We start from the raw sequence: 15,187 nt of genomic DNA on the forward strand, positions 1-15,187 counted from the left end.
ATCTCCGGAGCTGTCCCTCGCCGAGTGCTGGATCAGTCCTGCGGGGGTGAGTGAGCCGGGCTCCCCGGTATCACCCCTGCTGGGCTTAGTGAAGCGGAGTCCTCAACCCCTTAGCCCAGAAACCTGCTCTACCAGGGGGGGGATGGTCCCCTCAGGACCTAAACAACCCCCTGGGAACCAAGGACCTGGCTGCCTCAAGCCTGTTTCCTCTTCTTCTGTTGTTAATATATATTTTTTTTAAACCAACTTAAAGAAAAGGAGGAAAACAAACAGGAACAACAATCCCCTGACTGCCTATCCTCCCTGATCTATAAAAATGTAATGAGTCCAGGCTGTGGGATCTGCACCTGGACCAACTGCTGGAGACAGAGAAATACTGGCAGACTGTGGGTGGCACCCTGGTATATATAGCAGAGCCTGTCAAATCTTGCTCTGTCTCCACCTGCTGGTGCAGAGGAAAAACCCAGGAGTCTGGACTGATCCGGTACGTACAGGGAAACACATTTCCTTTCCATCTACTGGAAAAAACAGGACAGAAAGATGGAGCCCTATAGGCATGGAAAAGATAGGCAGACTGATAATGACATTTCATATTTAAAAGGTTTGATCAACCCAAAGAACCCTGAGCCCAATATTCAAAGCTACTTATCTGGCTAAGTAGTGACTTATCTGGCTAAATGGCGGCTGCTGAATATAAGAAAATTATTTCCTTACCTGCTAATTTTCTTTCCTGTAGTACCATGGATCAGTCCATCTGCTGGAAGGGGGACATAACCCACGGTCTGGACTGATCCTGGTACGTACAGGGAACTGGCTATATTTGGCAGTCGTCATTTAGCTGGTTAAATAGCCAGCTGGATAAATGGTTCCTCTCCCATCATCTCCTGCCTCTTTCCAGCATGCTGACGCTTCCCCTATGACCCCTGTGAGGTCCTGAACAGATAGTAAGGTAGCACCTTCCTATGACATCACATGGCTGGGGTATTTAAACCCTGCTACACACGATGCCTCAGCAACAGGTCCTCCTGCTTGTCGCAGTGCACACTGCTTACTTCCTGCCTTGTGCCTGCCCTTGCTTTGCGCCTTCCTTCTTTCCTTCTGTTCCCTTGCTCTTCAGACTGATTCCTTGTGCTTGACCCCTGCTTGTTTTTGGACTTCCATCTCTTTGCTGCCTGCCCTGACCCCAGCCTGGTACTCCGTTTTCACTTTTACGTTGCTGCCTCGACCCTTACCTGGTAACCGTCTCTAGCTGAACACTGCCTGCCTCGACTTCTGCCCAGACCACATCTTTGCCATTACGCTGCCTGCCCTAACCCTTTGCCTGCTTCTTCTACTCCCCCTTGGACCTTGCCTAAGTCCTGCTGGCCCCCCCAACCCAAGGGCTCAACCTGTGGGAGAAGGGGTTGGTAAAGGTGAAGTCTAGCTCCTGTCCCTGAGCTTGTCTGCCTACTGATGCCATGGGCCTAGCAAGTTCACCTTCTAGGCAGTACCAATTACGCCTCAGTGCAAGAGCTCACCGACTGTGACACTGAGCATGTCAAAGTGACCTGCTCCAGATCACACGAGAGAGACAAATCCAGGGCTAGAACCCATAGTTTTAACTGAAGGATTGAGATACTGAAAGAAAGATAGTTGGGCATCCAGAACATTGCCAGCAGGGACCAACCTTCTCGATTCTCTCCAGGTTGGCACGTAGTTGTTTCTGAATGGGGTAGAGTGTTGAAAGTGGGAGCCCTTCCAGGTCTGAGAACGAGCGCATTAGCTGTGGATCCTGTCCTCCATGGATCCTCTCCAGGTCTTCCTGTAATTTTTTCACCTGCAACTCCAGGGCATCTCTTTGCTCCCGGGCTAGCTCACATTCCATGTTAGCTGTGTTTGCACGCTCATTGGCTTCCTCTGCCTCTTTCTTCCAAGCATCACAGGCCTGCAACCCAAAAGAGAAGCCCCTGCAAGTCATGCGATTAAAGAATTACCCGTACCTTAGTCCCAGCTATCAAAGCTATAACTAAAGCCTTCCACTTTCTAGCAGAGAAAATATGATAGCTGAGCTCTGGATCTGAGAGATGAAGGAAGATTTTGGTATAGAATCATAAAATGCATAAGAGCTTTAATTATCATTAACTAGGCCCTCTATATAAGTCTACGCTGGCACCAAGCTATTGGAGTGTTTGAGGAATGTGTTGCTGGAGTGAGGGGGAACTGTAACAGGGTTCGATGGAGAAGACTGCAGACAGAATGTTACAACAAAGAGTTTATTCTACAAGAAATCTACAGGAGATTTTTTTGCACCCAATTTTTTTTTTTAATACATTTTACAGTTACTGTCCCCCTCTTTTGCAGGACTACGGCAGCATTGCCCCCATTACCTGCTTAGCTTGTTTCCAGGACTCTTCCCACTGCTTTATGGTGCCACTGGCCTCATCCAGTTCTTGGCGTAGTCTGGTCAGCTCGGCACTGCCCTGGCCTGAGAGAAATGCTGGTGAGGTGCTGGGTGATAAACTGCCAGACACAAAGTGCTCCCATATACTGCTATTCATCCCATTCAAACCTATTTAGACAGAGAGTACGAGAAGGCTGTGAAACCGATGAAAGGGGTCCTGGTCCCCCCCCCGAAACCATTCCCCCTGAAAGAAAAAGCAGGGCTATATTTTTTAATTTTAATAAAAACTGATTTGAACCGGCAATATTTGTACCATAACATACCCAGCATAAGGATTCCCATTATAATGAATTACTAGTACCCTGAAATTTTCCTAAAATCTTGTTTCCTTCTATTGAGGCACGGTGAACAAACTGCCTATTGTATTAAAGAGATTCTCAAGCTGAATCTTCACTATATGAAACTGCTAGTTCTAAATTAAAAATGAACCTAGACATAGTAATTTAGTGATTAATTTTCAAAGGGGATAGTCGCTTAAATTTGGTACTTAGGTGACTGGCTCAGCCCCTTTGAAAATTGACAGGGCTGCGTGGCTAATTTTAGTTGGCTAAAAAATGGGCTGCCACAAAGATGTGGTTGAGACTAGAAGACTTAGCAGTCCAGTGCTGTTTTTCAGCATTAGCTGGCTAACTAACTGGCTAACGCTGGATGTGCTAATAGCAGACTTAAAGCTATCCAGCTACATTTTGGCCAGCAAAATCTAAGGACATTTTTAGCCCCTGTGCTCATCCCCACTTCCCCCCTAAAGCCGTCATGCAATGCCAACACTGCCCCCCCCCAGAGCTGCTACTCTGAAGTCCCCTCCTTTCCAATCACCAAATCAAAGCAACTCCAACAGCTGCCTCAATCCTCCCACACCTGATTTCCTAATCAAAAAAAGGTCCCAAATACCAACAGCCCCTCATAATAATTCCCACCTTTAATGCCAAGTCAAGGGGAGGATGAAAACCAGCCTCCTTCCAGCTCTGCTTTCAGTGTTGCACTGATGCTTGGCACTAGAAGAGTAATGCTGGACTTTTGAGTTGGTAAGAGGTAAATCTGTGTCCTCTTGCTATCTCAGCATTAAGAATTTTTAAGAGTTTTCTGGGGAGCTGGTGCAGACATGATGTGCGGCTGCTGATACTCAAGCGAAAACTGATCTGGGAATAGGGTGTGTTGGGGGAGATCCAAGCATCTGTTGGCACTCATGGGGGTTTGTTTGATTTGGAGATTGGGAGGTGTCCGGGGCTTTTTTTGCTTTCAAAATTGGGTGGGTCAGAATTGCCTGCTTTGGGGAGCATTTTTTTTTTTTTTTAAAGGGAGAGGATTTAGCCAGACAACGATGATTTCTGAGCTATCTGGCTAAGTTTAGGAATCCAAGTTTCAGCAACATAAAACTATCTGGTTAAGTTTTAGCCAGCAAGATTTAGAATAATTTTCAGCCAAAATTCTCAGCAGGTTAAGTTAGGCACCCTAGCCCTTTTTGAAAAGTGACCCATTAAAGAGTATCAACCTTGTTATTACAGAACTGTGAAAACAAACACCAGGGCAAATTCCTCATTCCACTGGGTTTCAGACTGAAAAAGCGATTTAAACGTTCTGGGCTTACCCTTACGATCATAGGCCATTTGACCTTATTGTTGTGTTTTACCGTTTACAATTTGGAAGATAACCTAAAATAAAAAATAGGTTCTTGGGCGAATGGAGTTGGATTCTATTCCGCAAAGAGACCCTGTGGACAGGCTGACCAAACCTACTGTTGTATCAGGAGTGTGTCTAAGCAATGAGTCGTAAATATATGGGCTGAATGTCATATGTCACACCTTTGCAAATCTCCTCAGTGGAGGCCGATCATAAATGTGCCAAACAGAAGGGCTCCAACATTATAAGCCTTGACATGTCATCCTAGGGTCAGACCTGCCTGGGCATAGAAAAAGAAAATTCAGTCTACTATCCAATTAAAAACTATTTGTTTGGTCAGAACTATCCCAGAACTTTGGGATGGAAAAGAAAAAAAAGTTGGGTGGACCTTCTAAGGCTTTGGTACACTTTGGGTAAGCAGCGACAGCTCTTTTGCAATCCAAAATGTACAGGGCTTGTTCACCTCTATGAACATATGGACTGGAGAAAAACGGAGAAACAAATGACTGGTTAAGGTGGAAATTCGATACTAATTTAAGTAGGAACTTGGGAACTTGATTATGGTGAAACATAATATATGGTAGATAAGTCACTTGGGGCAGAGGGCAGCTTTAACACTGTCCGCAGAAGTGTATAGTCTGCGAGTACATTTTACCCAAAGACTTTACGTTAATTTTCAAAGGGAAAAAGTTTTCAGGAAAACAAACACATGTATGTGTTAACGCCTCCCCAACTCCACCCTCCAAAAACACCTCTCCCATCTGTGTGGTAAGTGAAGCACACAGTGGTACTACGTGCACATCACAAGCAAATAGGGTACACAGTTTTCCAAGACCCCCACTTCCAGGTGTAAAACACCATTTTACAAGTGGAAATGGCTTTGAAAATTGCCCTTCCTATTGTGGAACTCACTGTCTTTTTAGGATAAAGCAACTGGCTCGGAAAAATATGGTCCTCCAGGTCAGATGCTTTGGCTCACAAGAATTCAGGCGTCCAAAAAGGGCTTTCATCAGCTGGGTTAAAACCACAGCAAGGCCTCAAGACACAGTGAGTGATTTGATTGGAGACTTCAAATGTAGCATGCCCTGCATACATCTACATATTAATCATAAGCACCAATGTCTTATTCTAACAGAGCTGGCTTAGAGGCCAGACCCTGAAAGATGTAGAAGGTATCCAAGCAGTTTTTGTTTAGCACAAGAAAAGGGATCTACAGCCTTGCCTTCACACCAGATGGTAAGCTCCTTCTACTTAAATCCATAAGATTTTCTGGTGGATTCTTTCTTAGAAGCCAGAAGGACCAGAGAAACTTCTTCAGAAAATCCAAAAGAGAATCAGTTCCCTTTCATTATACAGGCTGTGAGGACCAGAGATTGGATGTTGGGATGAAAGCATTCCCCGAATTCTGTGTGAACTGTCCAACCCAATTGGCTTTCTGGTGTATAATTCCCAGAGCAGTGAAAACCAAAACAGTCTCAGCCAAAAAGGAGCTAAGAAAATTCAAGTTTGCTTACCATAAATGGTGTCGTCCATAGACAGCAAGATGACTTAGACATGACATATGGGTGATGTCATCCAATGGTGCCGTATGGATCCTTCTCTCCTAATTCAAAGAACCTTTGCTCTACTGATGATGTGTGGGAGTTCCCGCATGCTGCCTTGTGAGCCCCCCAGTTGGTTGCAGAGTTTAGCTTTAGCTAGATAGTGGGCTCTCTAGGGAGGCGAGCTGGTATTAAGCATGGCTAATTCATCCTGATGTCTAGGAAAATACCATTGCGGTAAGCAAACTTGCTTTCTCTGTCAACAAGCAGGGCTGAATTAGCCATGTCACATAGGGAGTCCTAAGCTGAGGGTTGTCTGGTGAAGCATTTACTGAAAAAGCAACCCGCATCCCTCCCATAGATTACTGAGTGAACAGACTGCACAAAACTACTAGCCTAAAGCTACTGTCACTTCTTGATACATTGTCTAGACAGTAGTGGGACGTGAAAGTGTGAACTGATATCTTTGCTTAATGAGCTTTGCCATGGGTCCAGTATATGGAGGCCAGCCAGAATGTATGTAACATACCTAACTATGGGCCTCTGCTTCTAGAAGGGCACCCGGTAGGTCATGTTTCCGGCCCCAAGGTTACATTCTGCTATTTGTGAAAATGCTGGCATAGCCTCTGGCACCAGTTCCTTGTTCGCTTCCTGCCTTGCTCAAGATTCTCTTCATTTCCTGGTTTTATAGGCCCAAAACAGCCTGAACTTCCTGTGGTGTACCCTGAAGATTTCATCATGCTTCCGGTATATAACCTTTCTCACTCAGCTGGGTGATGCCTGAGCAACAGGGTCTGTTCTTGCGTGTCTTGAATCTTTGAGCCTTGGATTCTTGTTTTCAGTCCTGACCTGGTCTGTTCATGATCTTGCCTTGACCTCAGCCTGTTTACCGGATCTTGCCTTACCTGCCACTTGCCTGGACCTCAGCCTGTTTACCAAATTTCACATTACCTGCTGTCTGCCTCGACCCCTGCCTGCTTTTCAGACTTGGCCTACCTCTGATCTGCACTGTGGCTCATCACCTGTCAGCTGACTAACGTAGGTCTGCTCACAGATTGGACATTCTCCTTCTGGCACTGGCCCAAAGGGTTAACATGTCCACCTCCAACCACTCCAAAAGGGTTCACAGAATAGCTGCCTCCATTAGAGTGTCGCAATGTGTAATATAGTTTGCCAACTAGTTGGACAACGTGTGCTTGGCAACAGCTATTTTCAGTCTGTTAGGATCGTAAGAGATGGAAAGTTGAGAAGCCCGACAATGTGGTTGAGTTCGCATTAGATAATATGCCAAGGCTCTTTTGCAGTCCCATCAATGGTGGGCTGCTTTCCCTTCACGTGCATAAGGTCTTGGAAAGAACGTGAGGAAAACAATTAATTTACTCAAATGAAAGGCCGAAACTACGTTTGGCATAAACTTGGGGAGGTCCATATACCGACACAGTCTGGCTAGCAAAGGTAGCTGGATAAACTTATCCAGCTAACTTTGGAGGTATATTCAATAGTGAAACTGCATTATTGAATACAGCCAGCTATAAGTTAGCTGGCTAACTAAAGCCACCTAAGTTTAGGACAGCTCTTTGGCTCAACCAGACTTAGCCGGCTAAGTCATCCAGCTAACTCTGAATATCAGAGTTAGCTGGCTAACTTAACCGGCTAACAACTCCTCCCAGTTATGCCCTGGAATGCCCCTAACTTAGCCGGCTAAATTCTAGCCGGTTATCTTATTAACCGGTTAGAATTTAGCTTGATAAGTGCCCAAATATTCATTTAGCTGGCTAACTTCTGAATTAGCTGGCTAAATGCTTTTGAATATGAACTTCGGAGTGAGTGCAGAGCACCATTCTGTTGTGGAAAAACTGCAGGTACGGTGAATCATGAACCAATGCCTGAAGCTCACTGAATCTTCTATCTGATGTGATAGCAATTAGGAACAGTACTTTCCATTTGAGGAGCTTAAAGGAAGCTGATTCTAACAGTTCATAAGGCAATTTCATTAGTTGTGGCAATACATTTGGATCCCATGGAACTGGTAGACTGGCAACTGGAAGTCTTGTATGCCATAATCCTTGTATGAACTTCAACATTAAAGGATGTACAGAGATCAGTTTGCCATCCACTTGAAAATGGTAAGCCACAATGACACTGAGATGCACCTTGACTGATGATGAATTTGAACCAATGAGGAGTAAGAGGGAGAATAAATACTGAATCAAATCCTTTGGAGTGCAGGCAAACAGGTCCATAGAGCTTGCTTGACACCAAAATAAAAATCTTTTCCATTTAAAACTAAGTTCTTCTGGTTGAAGTCTTCCTGGCTGAAATCACAATATCCTCACACAGTGAAAATGATTAGATTAGTGAGCGCCATCATACATGCTGTCAAATTGAGAGAAAGAAGGTTCAGATAACAGACAACCCTCCTCTTGAGTTAGCAAAGTTGGATCAGATCCCAGAGGACTCAGAGAACTGACTGACAAAAAGTAGAGCCACCCTTGTCTGGGCCATACTGGAGCAATGAGGATCAGGTGGCCTGGTCCTTGAATACATTCTGCAATGTTCTTGCCGCCAGTGGAAGTAGTGGAAAAGGATAGAGCAGATCTGCATCCCACTTGAGCAGAAAAGCATCTGGAGTGGATCTGAACTTGCTTTGAAGAATGGAACAACATTTTTCGACTTTCCTGTTGTCCTCTGATGTGAACAAGTTGATCAACAGGCGACCCCAGAAGCTGTTGTTTGCTATTGTTTGGTCTAGAGACCACTAGTGGGGATGAAATACTCTGCTGAGGAGATCCACCTTGTGTTGAAGATTTTGGGAAGGAGGGTTGCTTGTAGTATGGCTCTTTGACTGCAAGCCCATTCCCAACGTTTTAGAGATTATTGGCAGAGGGTCCATGACCCTGTGCCCCCTTGAATGTTCATGTAGAACATTGCTACTTGGTTGTCGGTTTGGAACAGAATTCTCTTTCCCCAAAGATGATGTGAAAACACTTTACTTATAATACATGTCTGATTGCTTGAGCTCCGAGAGGTTGATCTGAAATAGACAAGCTGTTGATGACCAGATCCCCCTGGGTTTGGAAGGAGCCCATGTGTGCTCCCATCCCCTGGAGGATGATTGTTGCCAGCATTAGTTGACGAGGGAGAAGCCAAAGAAGCGCCCCCATCTCCAGGATATTTGGGTCTAGCCACCACTGAAGAGTCCTCATCATGTCTGCAGTGACCCTCACTGGATGCAACAAGAGCTGAAGCAACTGTTTTTATTTGTATCTATGTTATTATTTGTTTCTATTATTTTATGATACATGTCCTTCTGTAATCCACCTTGAACCATCGAATTAGCATAATACAAATCTTTAAATAAATAACTAAATCAATCTCATTAAAGTATCCACATATTGAGGTGGGTCATGGGAACCACATGTCTCACTGCTACCATATGACCCAGGTTAATCAGAATTTCTGGAACTTGATCCCACTGTAGTAGGTTATTGATCAAGGTTTAAAGGCAGAATGCCCGCTCTGATGAGAGGAACGCTCTGTTTTCCAGGGAATCTATCCATGACCCGATGAACTTGATTTGGGAGCAAGGTTCGACTTGGCAAAGTTAATTATGAATCCTCGTAACTAAAGAAGCTGGATTGTCTTCTGCAAGGAGTCCAACACCCCTGCTTGAGAAGGCCCCATCATCAGCCAGTCATACAGGTAAGGAAAGATACAAATTCCCTGACAACAAAGGTGCACTGTTACTACTGCAAGGTATGTCATGAGGACCCTTGGGGCCACTGAAAGCCTGAAAGGGAGAACCTTGTATTGGTAGTGAGAGGAATCCACTACGAAATGGAGGTATTTCCAATGGGAGTAATGGATGGGTATATGAGCATATGTATCTTTCAGATCCAGGTGCACATCCAGTCTTCCGCTTGAATGAAAGGTAGGATGGTGTGGAGAGACTTCATTTTGAACTTCTCCCATAACAGTAGAACCCCTTGCCAAGTTCCATGGGTAGGACAGGCTCTATAGCCTGCTGGCTGAGAAGTGACTCCATGTCGAGATGGAGCTGGGTTGATTTAGATGGACCCAGATTGAAGGCCAAACATTGGTGCAGCACTGGAGGACACAAGAGGTGCACACGGTAACCAAATTCCTCAATTTTGAACATCCTCTACTCTTCTAGGAAAGGGAGAATCCTGACCCCTACCACAGAAATCATAGTCTGAAGATCAAGACCCATCAAAAACTAGACCCAGGCTTAAGCTGAGTCTGTTGCGGCATCTTTGGTTGACGTCTTTCACATTGATGTCTATGTGCCAGAAGCTGCTGTCGTGGTAGCGCAGGTGGTGCACAATTTCACTGAAGTTGGTGGAAAAGACATCTTTGGAAAAGGAGCATTTAAAAGTGAAGTAAGGATGCCTAGAAAAAGACTGTTCTTCAGTTGCTGTTGATAGAGACTGAACAGTGCATGCTGCTCCTTAATTTGGGTGACTGTTTCCTTGACCTTATCTTCAAAAAGGTTGTTAGCCAAACAAGGTACATCAGGCAACTTGTTATGAATATCTTCACGCAAGCCACTAGCTCTCAACTAGGCCAACCAGCATGCTCTGATAGACGCTGCAGAAAATCTTGGTGCAGTATTAAATAATTCATATACCAAGTGGAGAAAATGATGCTTACACCTTTTTGCATCCAGAAGAGTGACTCTCCCAGGGATTTCAGCTTGTTGATACAATAGTGTAAGTATTGAACCATGTAGAACTGGTGGGCCATGATGTGGGCATTGAGCATCAAGCTCTGGAAAACTTTCTTCATAAAACTGTCCAACAATCTTACCCTCTATTTCAGGTCCAAGTCCCTGGCTACTGGGAACAGAAAGCCGGACTCTTCCACATTCTGGTTTGTAAATCCTGTAAGACTGAATGAACCAGAACTGCTGCAGCCTTGGATGGTATTTCCAGAATCTGAAGAAGACCGAAGACCTCAATGCGGGGTCCTTGTTCCTATGGACATCAATGCCTATTGCCTTGACAGTTTGTCCAAGAGTTTGGAGTATTAGAGGTCTTCTGGTGAAAAAGAATGCTCCAGCAGATCAGGTAGGGGGTCTGAGGGAATACCCTCAGAACTGAGAGGCCAAAGATCACTAACCCACAACCCCAATGATGATGAAGGCGATCAGAGTGGGGTCCTTATTCCCGGGACACACTCCAGATGGTGGTGTCCCATGCTCCTTCCTCAGACTGGCTAGATTCCTTCATAGAGAGGAACGGTTGGGGGCTAGATCCCACCACTGCAACCTCTGATGTGAACTCCTATGGCATGGAGACAAGAGAGATGTTCCCTTGAGGGAACAAATCTGTCCCTCTAGACAAAAAAGAGTTGAAGGGTGTCCTCCTTGTCATTTGCTGCCAGTAGGGCAAAGAAAGTCTTCACCAATTCCACTATCTGTTGTATTGGCTGCTGTGTCCTCTAACCTGGAATTGTGGAGGAGAAATCCTCCTCTGAGACTAGTATGGCATCATCCCTCTGTGGAGCTCCTTGTGGACTCCAGGAAGAAGCCCCTCGTGGGTCAACTAAACTTGTGGATACATGGAAATCAGAGGCACAATGCAGCATATAAAGTTTGCAGTCTCTGATCAAAGTCCTTGATGCAGGATGGAGATAAGGATGTTGATATGGAGGGAGGAAAGTACAGTGATTCACTCCCAAGGTCCTCAATGCATGTTCTTGCCTTGAATACACCGATGGGGCAGGGGATCAATGCTCCAATTGTGCCAGGATGCAGAGCATCAATAGATCAGAGGCTGCATGGAGATGCAGGCGCCAAGTCCCAATGCATTGATGGCATCAAAGGTTTGTGCATTGATGGCCAGCGTGTTGATAATATCGATGGCTGATGCTTCAATGGCATAGGGTGTGTCAAAGGAAGTGATCCCAACCTTAGCTTTGACTCCGCATGGTGCTACTTGCATCGATGAGCCCTGTGCAGCACGCAATGAAGGGCACACCACGACACTTTTGCACTATGCTTGACCCCAGTTGAGCAGTGAATCTGGGAGAAAGGGGAGCTTTGCATGAGGCACTCCTGCTCAACTCGGCATGAAGGGAGTCCAAGGAGGCCCCACTCTGAAAGTAGGGATGACTCCAACTTTTAATCAATCTGCAAAGTTCTTCCGTCTTCTTGTTCCTCTGGAACCTTGATGGCATTCAGCCACAGTCCTAGCAGTTGGCTGTGTCATGCTCTGGTCCTAAATATCTGTAACAAATATCATGGCCATCAGTGATTGACCTTTCGGCCACCCACACAATCCTTGAAGCCACTAGAATTGGTCTTCTTGGAGATGACTTTCCACAAACTTTTCTGTAGTAAGTTTAAGTTTCTTTCTTTCTTCCTTTTTTTTTTTTTTAATAGCACTGAAAAATCCTGTTAAGGGGCTGCAGAGTCAGTGAGGCAACTCAAAGCGAATTTAAAGAAGAAAGAAAACTACAAAATACCAAATCAGAAGAGGGTGCGGGTACATGTCTGTGCAGAAGCTCAGACAGAAAGATGACGAGGCTCACAAGGTAGCGCATGTGCATGGAAACACTTGCACATGCTTAGAAGAGAAATAGCTATATGAGCTAGGAGAGAAAGGTCCATTTGCCTCTATCAGATGACATTACTCATGTGTCATGGCTAATTCAGCCCTGTTTGTTAATGGAGAATGAGAGTTCCTTGGTTTCAGCTGTATTTTATTAAGGCATTCACAACCAATGGTATTGTGAAGTGTGTTGGATTGACAGATGTGCCCCTAAGTCACTGTACTTAAAAAAAAAATTAAAAATTAAAAAAAAACAAAAGAGCAAATCTTTAAATTTGCCTTGGTCAAGGTTGTTTGGAGTAAAACAGCATTCATTAAAGTGGCTGCCTCTGAGAACTACAATTTCCCGAAGCCCTAACAGTCAGCAACTAGAAGGATTTGATTAGGGAATAGCTGGAGACAGGGTGGGGTCACCTACTTGTGCAGCAATAAGTTGGCAGGTGAAATAAATGAAACAGCCTATTTGTGATCAGAAAGAGCAGGGAAAAGGGAGAAGCAGAAGGAGGTGGGGAGAAGGAACAACGGCTTCATGGATGAAGAGGCAGAAACAAAGCCTGGGGGACTTGCCTGCATTCTAAGCTAAGTCCATTTCATAGCCTGCTCTAGAGACATTTCTATTTACTTACGGGCCGATACAGTACAGTGCGCTCCAACGGAGCTCCAATGGAGCGCACTGTTAACCTGCCATTGGACGCGCGTTTTCCCTTACCCCTTATTCAGTAAGGCGCGGAAAACGCACGTCCAACCCGCCAAACCTAATAGCGCCCTCAACATGCAAATGCATGTTGATGGCCCTATTAGGTATTTGCATGCGATTCAGTAAGTAAAATGTGCAGCCAAGCCGCACATTTTACTTTCAGAAATTAGCGCCACCCAAAGGTAGGCGCTAATTTCTTCGGGCACCGGGAAAGTGCACAGAAAAGTAGTAAAAACTGCTTTTCTGTGCACCCTCCGACTTAATATCATGGTGATATTACGTCGGAGGTCCTGAAGGGTAAAAAAAGTAAAAAAAAAAAAAAGAAAAAAAATTTTTTGAAGTCGGCCAGCGGCTGTCGGGTCGAAAACCAGATGCTCAATTTTGCCGGCGTCCGGTTTCCGAGCCCGTGGCTGTCAGTGGGCTCGAGAACCGACGCCTGCAAATTGAGCGTCGGCTGTCAAACCCACTGACAGCCGCCGCTCCGGGCCAAAAGGAGGCGCTAGGGACGCGCTAGTGTCCCTAGCGCCTCCTTTTGCCCGTTTCTACCGCTGGACCTAATTTAAATACTGAATCGCACGCACAGGTGAGTGGCCTGTGCGCGCGCCGGGAGAGCAGACATTCGCCCGCTCTCCCACGGACTTTACTGAATCGGCCCGTTAGAGAGTGACTTTATTTGGGGAGTGTAATACCCATTGGTGTTGTAAGACTTCTAAAGCAGCAGTAGAAAAGGCTAAGTTTGTACTGTACAAGTCAGGGAAAAGCCAGAGAAGAAGAGACCAAATAAAATTAGAAGCTTAAGAGTGGTGCCTACAGATCTCATATCATCTTAATTGAGTAGTAAAGTAAAAGCAGAGAAGTTTGTGTTTTTCTCTTTATAAGATTTAAGTCATTGACAGAAAACTAGGTCAAAGAAAAAATTGGGCTACATCTTAGTAGGAAGTCTGAGAGACATACACACATACAGATGATCATAGGGAAAGTTGTTCTGGACTATGTTGCTGCTTGTGTGAATGATAGTTGACTGAGCTTGTTATGAAACTGGGAACATTGGTGTTGCTGCTGAACTTATGCTCTGTAAAAGCCTACTGTTTGGAACTGGTAATAGAAAGTTCTGTGGGAAGGTATAGGAAAATTTTTAGCTGCTAATTTTCATTCCTGTAGTACCACAAATCAGTCCAGACTCCTGGGTTTTGCCTTCCTGCCAGCAGATGGAGACAGAGAAAGTTTCACTGTCACTGTACATGACACAGTGTGCCACCTGTACTCCCTCAGTACTGAACTGTACCCAAGCCAAGATGACAGCAACAACCAAACTTCTAAGCAAACTTACTCCATTCCAACGAGCCAGAGGCAGGTGAAGTTGTCCAAAAAGACAGTGGAATACTTGTTTCCCAAATTTAACATAAGCAATCAGCATTGAAAACCTCAAACAACTCCGCACTATATACAAACAACAGCATGAGTAGCGGATTCTCGACCCTAGTAAATGGGCAGGTCTCTGGACTGATATGTTGTACTACAGGAATAAAAATTAGCAGGTAAGAACCAATTTTCCTTTCCTTGTACAAACCCAGATTAGACTAGACTCCTGGGATGTACCTAAGCTCCCCTTAACTTGGGTGGGACCTGGAGAGTTCCGTTCGTAGAACACTCTCAAAAAAAGAACAGGGAAGCTGGAGCCCCAACATCCAAATAATAATGCCTAGCAAAAGAGTGCAACAACGTCCCAACAGCCGCTCTGCAAATTTCATATAGAAACATAGAAATGTTGGCAGAAGAAGACCAAACGGCCCATCCAGTCTGCCCAGCAAGCTTTCACACTTATTTTTTTCTCATACTTATCTGTTACTCTTGGCCCTTATTAGTAACTTTTTGGTTCTAGTTACCTTCCACCCCCACCATTGAAGTAGAGAGCAGTGCTGGAGCTGCATCTAAGTGAAGTATCAAGTTTAATTGGTTAGGGGTAGTAACCGCCGCAATAAGCAAGCTACTTCCACGCTTATTCAGTCCTTGTTGGTTGTTGTCTGAAAATAAATCCTCTTTTCTTCATTCCCCACTGCCATTGAATCAGTGAGTTGCGCTGGATATGTATTCCAAGTGAAGTATCTGGCTTAATTGATTCGGGGTAGTAAACTGCCATAACAAGCAAGCTATACCCTCGCTTATTTCTTTACCCAGACTATGCAATTCAGTCCTTGTTGGTTGTTGTCTGAATGTATGTCATGTGGAGACACTTGTTGTGACTCACCCTAGGAGGTCATCTGAGAACACGTTGAATGTGCCCCTAACACTCCTCCCCCCCCCCCCCCGGCACCCT

The 15,187-nt window shown here is 45.0% G+C and overlaps 1 protein-coding gene across 3 annotated transcripts in view; it reads right to left on the reverse strand.

Moving 5' to 3' along the window:
- The window catches only part of UNK (unk zinc finger), a 219,184-nt gene that overhangs the window by 8,919 nt on the left and 195,078 nt on the right, over positions 1 to 15,187 (reverse strand). For all 3 annotated transcript variants that reach the window (XM_029600486.1, XM_029600488.1, XM_029600487.1), the window contains 2 exons: positions 2,367 to 2,548; positions 1,667 to 1,924 (listed from right to left, as the gene is read on the reverse strand). In XM_029600486.1, coding sequence (XP_029456346.1) covers positions 1,667 to 1,924; positions 2,367 to 2,548 — 440 coding nt within the window. The remainder of the gene's footprint in view (positions 1 to 1,666; positions 1,925 to 2,366; positions 2,549 to 15,187) is intronic.

This window comes from Rhinatrema bivittatum, chromosome 4 (genome assembly GCF_901001135.1).
Source record: "Rhinatrema bivittatum chromosome 4, aRhiBiv1.1, whole genome shotgun sequence".
NCBI classification, from domain to species: domain Eukaryota; kingdom Metazoa; phylum Chordata; class Amphibia; order Gymnophiona; family Rhinatrematidae; genus Rhinatrema; species Rhinatrema bivittatum.